This window comes from Alligator sinensis, unplaced genomic scaffold, assembly GCF_000455745.1.
Source record: "Alligator sinensis unplaced genomic scaffold, ASM45574v1 scaffold250_1, whole genome shotgun sequence".
In the NCBI taxonomy this organism is placed as follows: domain Eukaryota; kingdom Metazoa; phylum Chordata; order Crocodylia; family Alligatoridae; genus Alligator; species Alligator sinensis.
In genome coordinates, this window is record NW_005841888.1 from 419,490 (window position 1) to 429,214 (window position 9,725).

The 9,725-nt window shown below is 41.5% G+C and overlaps 1 protein-coding gene across 1 annotated transcript in view; it reads left to right on the forward strand.

Annotated features, from left to right (window-relative positions):
* The first annotated feature begins 1,703 nt into the window (after nt 1-1,703).
* The window catches only part of LOC102378511 (aromatase), a 20,474-nt gene continuing 12,452 nt past the window's right edge, over nt 1,704-9,725 (forward strand). Inside the window, 3 exon segments of the mRNA XM_014517044.1 lie at nt 1,704-1,962; nt 3,688-3,838; nt 8,927-9,081. Of these exon segments, the coding sequence (XP_014372530.1) occupies nt 1,818-1,962; nt 3,688-3,838; nt 8,927-9,081 (451 nt within the window). The 5' untranslated portion in view covers nt 1,704-1,817.

Consider the following 9,725-nt stretch of genomic DNA (forward strand, 5'->3'; position numbering starts at 1 on the left):
AGCAAGCTTTCAGGTTCAAAAACTCTTCGTCAGGCTAAGGAAGTTTCATCAGTCGGTGTGTGCTCTTCCTGGATGGAATGATTAATAATTGTTTTCCAACTATTTAAGTTGGTCTAATAAAAGATATCAGATTCACCCAAAGAACCTTGTCTGCCTATGTCCTTAGACCAACACGACTACAACCTACACCCCTGAGGTATAACTAGCACTTCTGGCACCCTGCAAAGAGGGTGTCGTGCAGGGGGTGCAGAACACGAGCGAGCAGGAGGAGGGAATGCCAAGAGCTGCTGCCGGAGTGGATTCCACATATCCTCTAAATTAGCACCAGGGCTAGTGCCCCATTTTCCACACTCTAGTTATACTTCTGGAGAAGGGACTTGCATTGTGGGAAGCATACAAGATAAGGAGGAATCCACACCAATAAATATAAAATGTCTCATGGGATCCAGCTAGCCATCAGAGCACTGCACATGTGACTGAAAGGGTCACTTGGCATCTTGTGTATGATAAGATATTCCCTTTAGGAAAATACACCAAGTATTTCATAGTAGTGATCCAAAATAACACTTGAATTCACAAAGTTTTGAATTATTGCTTCCCTTTCTCACACTTTGTGGATGGTCTGGACCTCTACTACTTAGACTGAAAGACTGTGAGGTCTTACCATCTGTAAAGCACCTACCATGCTATTGCACATTGTATAAATAATATAATAGTACAAATAATGACCAAATGAAGGTTGTGAGACATAAGCATATGATAAATTTGAGCACACATGGAATGCATAATATGATTGAGTTGTTGATTAAAGATGAGTGAGTTGTTGACAAAAAAGTCTGAATTTGGAACAGCTGCACTCATGTGCACCCAGTACCTATACATCATAGTTTTAATCTATTAATATCTCAAGGAGTCAAAAATATTGACATTTAATTATCAAGAGTAGATTTTAAAGAGTGTTTTGCTGATTTATTGTGACGTAACAACAAACTATAAGGTGTCTCACTTCACTCAGATAATAGTGTTGGCTTTCACAAGGATGATCAAATCCCATAGTTTATAGAATAAACTTAAGAAGATTGGTAGGAACAGAAGCAGGAATCTTCCTTCTCTTCTTATGTATTGTAGGATAGTCATGTGATTGTCTTTTTAGCTGGCCTTTGAGTCAAGCATTGGTCACTACCACAAAAAAGATACAGCATCAGGTCAGTGAACCTACAGTTCACTTTGGTAGGACAAGCCTTATGTAACAATGCTAAATATTATGAAAATATATAAAAAATACAATGCATTACATTATTTTGGAAATCCAAGGATACTCTCAAACACCAGTGATAAATACTGGAAGGGGAAAAAAGGGTCAGTGACTTCGACAAAAGCCTGTATGCAAGCTCATTCAATGCCTCCAAATTTGTTGAGAGTTTAGTTTGTTTTATTTTGGTTATAAATTTGGCACGTTGTCTGGAATAAACGTCATTATTGGCCAGCCAAGGGCAATATCAAAGATAAAAGGTCTATCAGCTAAAGTATCCAAAAGGAACCTGAACTTCAATACCAAGGTCAGAAAAACGTCGTTTTTTCTGGGCAGAAAGTGCATCTGCTCCAAGTCTGTTTTGACTTGCGGTTTAGCTTGTCTTGTCTAAGCAGCCAGCCTTATTATAAAAACAAAGCTACTATTGGAATGAGTTTGCTCAGCAACAGGATCTGCAAAGGGTCTGGAAGGTACTGATTACAGTTAAAGGTGCTTTCAAATTTGAATCCGTCTGCCTCTTTCCCCATTGCTTCCACAGAAGACAAAGGAAATTCTCTTGGAAAAGATGATACTGGAAACCTTGAATCCAATGCATTACAACATCACCGATGTGGTGCCAGAAGCCATGCCAGCTGCCACCGTGCCCATACTCCTCCTCATGGGCTTTCTTTTCCTAATATGGAATTATGAAGAAACATCATCAATCCCAGGTAAACCCATATTAGAAACAGTATCTCCCAAAATGTCTCCAGATCTTTTCTTTTGCTTTTCAAATAAGGCTAAAAAAAAGAAAGTGATGTTTCAGATGCTCCTAACAAGGAAGTTTATAAAATAAAGACAAGGAAAAGGAAAAATCTGAAGGGCCCAGCTCGACTCCCAGTCTTGCATTATAAAATGGGCTTGGTTGGGAATAAGTATTCCTTTATTTGCTTTCCTCTGAATAGAGTCTTGCATGATAGAAAGATAAGAATTTTAAACAAAATCAGTTTTCTAACTTCTGTATCATTTTCATGTACGCTTTAGAGCTTCATATCTTATCACCTGTGAAAAATGTTGCAGCTTTAGAAAGCACTTTCTGGTAGAAATCACACTAACTGAGGGGATGCAATCATTTTGGAACCCTTTCATTACTTACATTTCTCTATGCTTTTGACACTAAAGATTTTTTTCTTATGGGATGATATCCCAGTTTCATGTCTCTTCCTGCAATAGTTTTAGAATCATTTCACAGCTGTCACTAATTCAGGTTTTTCTCCATCAGGTATAGTTTAATGAATGATCACTTGTTAGAATACAATGTGCACTTCACACCGGTATGGATCAAGAATAACTGTAGTTAATAGTGAGGTGACAGAGTGAAACTAAGCATGAGAGAATATCCAAACCTGATACCTCTCATTGAACAATTGCTTCTGGAGAGTTCAAAGAATATTGGAAAAGCATTCACAGAGGTTTTTGAGTCTAACCTGAATGCTTTATAGAATGAGTCAAGGAATAATACATTAATTTGCCTAAATTCACAGGCTATTTATTGACTTTCTTATGATTCCTGTCAATAAAGGCTGGAATCTTAAGGAACTTGTAAACTTTGTGTCCTGCATAAAATACAAATTTTTTCTTTAAATATTGAACTTCCTTTGTGTCATGGATCTGAATAAATGCCATGAAATTAGATTGGAAGCTGTCAGCAAAAACAGAGGTTTCCTTGTAAAACAGAGCTCCAAAACCATTCAAAGCCTTTTTTCAGTGATACCAGTTCAGTTCTAGTATTGTTTTAAGTCAATACAGTTATCTAGACTTATACTCAGGAGAAATAAGTTCAGCATTCTGTCCTTTAACTACCTTCAGAGTATCTAGTTCTAGCCTCTTTCTTGAGAAAGTCATATCCATAAGATCACTGAATAAAATGCTCTTAAACACGTGTTTTCTAAGTCTGTGCCTTCCTTACCTACTACTATTTATATAAGAAAAGTCAAGAAGTTGAATTTGTCAGTTAATCATCACAGCTTAATATAAATTCCACACACATTTTTCAAACTATTTGTTAAATTTATCAGTGGATAAACAATAATATGATGACATTATTCTTTGAGCTGTAGTTCACTTTTTGGTATGTAGGCATTCTACTAGTGGAGGACAATTCAACAACTATCTAAGTGAAGTATCAAGAACAGATTCAGAACTTAGTTTACTGTATGCTTACAAGCTGTTTGTGGGGCATAGTGCTGAATTTGTGCAGATAGTACATTCTCTCTCAGCTCCATAGATTAAAAGTTTCCCTAGGTCAGACTGTTGTAAGGAAATTTTATCTGAGATCAAGCATCCAAATATACACCTTGACCATGAAGCAAAAGATCCTGTGCAAAGAGTGATTTTGGCATGTTTTGTAACCAATCATTGCTAAAATGTATAATTTTCTTTCATCTTTTCTTTAGGGCCTTGTTATTGTATGGGAATCGGTGCCCTCATTTCACATGGGAGATTTCTTTGGATGGGAGTAGGCAATGCCTGCAACTATTACAATAAGATATATGGAGAATTTGTGAGAGTTTGGATCAGTGGAGAGGAAACACTTATTATTAGCAAGTAAATCTTTGTTTTCTCTCTCTAATAATATAACAAGTATTTCACACATTTTTACCAGGCACCTTGTTATACTAGAATTATTTACTTATTTTCAAAGTTATTTCTCACTTACAGAAATCTCATGTCTCCTGCTGTTTGCTGATCTTTCTCTGGGTAGATTCTGAATGTCAGTACTTGGTTTTTGAAGGCTTGATTCTGCACCGCTGAAGTCTTTGGAAATTTTGCCATAGACTTCACAGGAAGAAGGATCAGGCCCAAATTCTGCAAATATTTAATATTATTTGTAGTGTATTTACTATTCATGGTAATGATCAATATACTAAGTATAGGACACCCCCCCCCCCACACACACACACACAGAGTCTAAACAAATTATTGAATTGATGCTTATATAGTTTTACTAATTCCAATCACCATAATAAGCATGAGGATGTTACTATGAATGAAAAAAAATAATACTCTTTTTCCACACACAAAAAACAACTGCTTGATTAGCCATTTCAATTGTTCTGGATTCAGACCCCTTAGTTATATAAAAGTCAAAATAACGATGCTTGAAATATTTTGTGGTCCAATGGTCTGTACCACTGATCACCATGTGGATTGGACAAATCCTTATGCCTTAATTTCCATCTTTGTAAAAATGGCTGATGATGGTGATGATAATGACAATCTTATTTACTCTTACCTGACATAGATGTCAGGGTTTTAATTATTTAATATCTGGCAGAAGGCAGGCAGTGTGGCATCTTATAAATTAACTCATTCAGGGGGGCATATGCTCTCGTAGGCTACAGAGTACTTCATCAGATGCTATTTCATCATTCACAGCATCAGATGAAGCAGGCTGTAGGGTATGAAAGCTCACATCTCTCTGACTAAATTAATTTGTCCTGCCTTTTACCTAACTTTGGATTAACGTAGCTAACAACTTCACTCTATTTAATGCCTAGGCAGTGCTTGTAACATGTGAAAGTCTGTCTAATTGTTAAGAACTGTTAATGCTTTCAGTATTTAGATTCAGGTCTGGGGTAGATCATCAGAAATAACCAGATGCATACACACCAATGCCACAGAGGCATCAGACGTCCCAGTCAGCACCTCAAATTGCCTCCCATTTAAAAACCTGGACAGGAGAAGGCAAATTAGTATTTTAAAATCCTTTAGCTTTCTTTATTTTAATGTTTCTCCATGCATAGTTAAACAGCACAATCTGAATCCTATCAAAACATATAGCTCCATCCTGTTCCTATTCAAGGCAACTGGAATTTTGCCATCAGCTCCAATTGCACTGAGATTAGATGCATAGAGGGAAAGATTGGCAGAGCATGAGGTATAATTCACATTGTCTCCTACAGGACTTCACTGCATAATTTTTGCTTCAATCAGCAAAGTCCAGGCCAATTTCAATAATAATTACATTTGTTCTATCTGCTCATTCAGGGCCAAACCCTGACATCCTGTAATTCAGGCACACTGTAATTGGCTTTAGTGGGGCAAGCAGATTTGTGGAGAACATGGGATCCTCTCCCTTTCTGACCTCTTAGAGGCCTGCCATCGTTACAGTACTTGTGCTCAGGTTTATGAAATATAGATGCTGCCCTTTCTTGCACCTTAAAAGCTGTAGCTGCAAGCTTGGTTGCTGTTTACACTACATAATCCTTCAGTGTTTGTGCAATCTTTACTCAAGCAAAACTCCTAGGCTAAATAAAACCTTGGCTCTAGTCAAGTCAACAGCAAAACTCCCATTTACTTCAATGGGGCCAGGATTTCAGTGGGAGTCTTTTGCGTGAGAAAATGAGGATGTCAGGGCCTGGCCCACAAAACGTGCATCACAGCATGCTAGCTGGCTGATGGTTTGCCTTTGATCCTTGCCTCACTTCTTTCCTTGGTGCCATTGATCTCATAATTGTATGCTGGTGGATCAACATTCCTAAGAACATAGCTCCCTCTAAAGGAGATGATGTTTGAAAGTAGTAAATGCTAATTACGGCAAGTTTGCTAAAGTATGATAATTCAAGAATCTCTTCTACTAAAACAAGCAAAGCAGGCATTGTGGTTTCCTGTGGGATATTGTTGCCACATGTACAATTGTAAAATTTCTCCTTCAGTTTCATCACGTTTTCATGTAGGAATAATCATACTGCCCACTAAATAATTATCATATATGAAACATGCCTATATATTTCCAAATTAAGAGCCATATGTAGAAATGCTGAATTGTCTTGTGCAATGCATGTACGTATGTATTGATACAGCTACTGAATCAAATGATGCATTCTTTTCAGTCTAGGGAGGGTCTCACAAGATACCGTGATCTGGCCATGATCCAGCAATAAAGTCAAAGATCCAGAGGTCTTACATAGGATGATACGCAATAAAATTAGAAAACTGAGATCACATTTATTGGTCTGTAACAAACATGACAGAGAGATGGTCTTTGTTTGCATCTGATCTCATAGGGCACATCCAGACGAGCACTGCATATTTGCAGCATGGGCTCAAAATTTGATACCTGGATTTCCAGGTATCAAATAGAAACACCACAGAAAAAAGCAGCACAGACCCAGTGCTCCACTGTGCCCTGAGACAGGCTGGGGCTCGGACTGCCAGAGACACTTTGGCATCCAGCCAGAGTGTTTCTATGGTGCCCCCTGCTGCCTTAGCAAATGCCTTGCATGCAGGCAAACAGGAGTGGTGCAAAACTGGGACCCGGGAGCTGTCCCCAGTAAGTAGGGACCGGGGGGGTGGCAGGGAATGGGGGGGAGGAGGGCTGTATATGTGCGGGGGTTGTGGGGGAAGCTGCTTGGGGGGGCATGGGTCCCCCACAGGGTCCCAGCCCCCCCCCAACAGGGCCCACAACCCACCCCCACAGCAGTAGCCATGGGGTGCTCAGGGCCCATTGAGACCAGAGCCCCAGTGGTGCAGCACAGCCCTGATTGCCTCAGAGCTGGTGCTGTTTGTGCTGCCTGTCGTGGGACCAGCCTGGCCTGGTGTGGCACTTCATAGCTTCAGGCAGCACTAGGGCTGCTTGGGCTGTCACCCAGGGGCCGGCGCCGCTCACAGGGACCGTGTGTCGTGCCAGGCCGGGTTCTGCCTCTACAGGCCCCGTGTGCTGTCAGGCCCAGCCAGTTCCATGGAGGCAGGACTCAGCCTGGTATGACTGCAGTCCCTGCAAGTCAGACCAGCCTGGGATGCCCTGGCACCGACCCCTGGGTGACAGTCTAAGCTGCCCCAGGGCTATCTGAAGCCACATGGTCCCATGTGGCACCGTGCTGAGCCAGGCCAGTCCTGTGAGAGATGGCAGAAGCGACATCAGCTCTGAGACGACTGGAGCCATGCCAAGCCATTGGGAGCTGTGGCCGCAGCAGGCTCTGAGTGCCCCATGGCCACTGCTGCTGTGGGGGTGAGCTGTGGGCCCTGTGGGGGGGGGGTGTATGTGGGCCCTGTAAGGGTGCACATGGGCCATGCAGGGGGAAGCTGTGGGCCCTGCAAGGGGAAGCCATCCATGTGCTGTGTGGGAAGGCTTCACCCTGTGCAGAGACAGGGGAGCCACTCCTCCTGAGCAGCCCTACCCATACAGCCTCCCACACCCCAAGCCACCTCCACAAACCCCTCACCCACATACCCAGCCACAAACCCCAAACCCACCATACATGCCCCATACCCCTCAAACCTCACCCGACAAATCCTACACCCACCCACAAACTCCCCCAACTCCCCCTGCAAGTTGCTTTATACTTGTAAATATATCAATAAAACATTGCCCAACATTGCCCAAATATATCAATAAAATATTGCCCTCTCTCTATATAGTGGCATTTCATTTTAATAGTGGAAAAACACTCTGGCAACCTGGGAAAACTTGTATTTTGGTGCCCCCCCCCCCCAGCTCTCTCCATCCTGCTTCCCAAAGTCAGAAGTCAGCAGCACTGCTGCAGGCAAGAGGAGGCAGGTAGGGACATGGGGCACAGTCTGGCAGGGGAGATGGAGCAGCGTGGTGCCGTGCTGCTGCCCACACAGCTCAGCCCAGCTCCTCCTGCGCAGTGGCTGGAGGCAGGGGATGGGGGGGAATAAGGTGGGAGGGCTGGAGGAGGAGGAAGACAGGGGAGCAGGCTAGGCTGGGCACTGCTTCTTTTACCAGGGTGGGGCAGGACAAAAGCACTGCTGTGAATGTGGGCTGCTCACATGTGTTCATGCGTGCGTGAGTCCAGTGTCCCCCTGACCACAACACCCTGAGTGGTTGCCCACCTTGCCCATCCCTACAGCCGGCTCTAGATAGAATTATTAAAGAGTTACAAATTTACATGAATAGTAACAATATCATCAGTAGTGACACAAACTAAACTACAGTAGTATAATTGTATATATTCTACATATCAATCTGCATGTTTTACTGTACAGAACAACCAGGGGTTAAGAGGGAACTTCCCCCATACATGCAATTGCCATTGCATTCTTTCTGAAGCATCTGATACTGGCCACTATCAGAGACTGGATGACAAATCCTGTATGTTTCTATACATCTCTGCTTTTTTTTCCATATTAAACTTTTTTCATATTAAACTTCCATAGCAGTAAATGCCCTCTCACTGGGCATTTACACTACACGTGTGACCTAATGTGCAGTAGCCTATTTTACTGCGCATTATAGCATCAAGGCAAAAACTATACTAATACACTAATGCTCAGTAAAATTAGGCTACTGCACATTAAGCATCGTCAAAAGAGTGTTTACTTCCGCTACTGTGCATTAGAGCAGCCTCATGCGCATTTAGTTAGTACCTCACATTAGAGGTTCTAAATTTAATGCACAGCAGCAAAAAAACATTAATGAATGTGTAGATGCACCCACTGAAAATATAGAGCAGGTCCAGGTGTACTATACATACATTCATGCATCATTCTACCAATCCGATTAGGTTTTTGTTTTTAAATTGCATGTATAAGAAATAACATCAACGTACCATGTACAGTATTTATTGATGAATTGAGAGTTCTCTATGTTTAATAGGAAAAAGTTGGAACCTCAAAGGATGCAAACTAAAGATATGTATTAGGAAATCTTTTTTTTCCCCCCTTTTCCAGATCCTCAAGTGTGTTCTATGTAATGAAACATGGGCACTATGTCTCTAGATTTGGGAGCAAGCTTGGGTTACAGTGTATTGGCATGTATGAAAATGGTATTATATTTAATAATAATCCAACACTTTGGAAAGAAATGCGACCTTTCTTCACCAAAGGTAAGTTGTATGCATCTACATTGTAACACATATTTCCTGCATCATATATTCTGCACTCCTGAAATGTAGCATTAGGCATTTTGTATAATTACTTCACTTTTCATGCATCCTACGCAAATATTTTATTCCATATGTTCCTTCCTCATTCATCCTGATTTTCATGCTATTAGGGAAGGTCTTGAAAATCCTTAATTTCTTTAATCAAAACTTTATTATGCCTACAAGATGCAGATTTCAATATTTTTATGGTCCAGCATTCATATGAATTCATTGGGCAGTTTTGTATTCAAGTGGTTTTGTCCCAGCCTAAGCTGATTTCAAAGAAATTTCACTCTGAAACTTTCAGCAGTCCCCTCATTTGCTCCTTCTGCCACCTGTACAATTCAGGAAAGGTTCCTTGCCCAGTGCTCCTGCCAGTAGTTCCTATGGGATCTGAGGGCCTGAAAGAACCCCAAAATGGCTTTTCCTTGTACCCTCCATTTTTATCCCACTTTGTTCTAACCAAAGGAAGAACTTCAGGGAGAACTTCTTTATGGTAAGGATTGCCAGAATCTGGAATGGGCTTCCAAGGGGCAAGGGGGGCTCTCTCCTACCTTGGGGGTCTTCAAGAGAAGACTGGGCAAGCACCTGGCTGGGGTCATCTG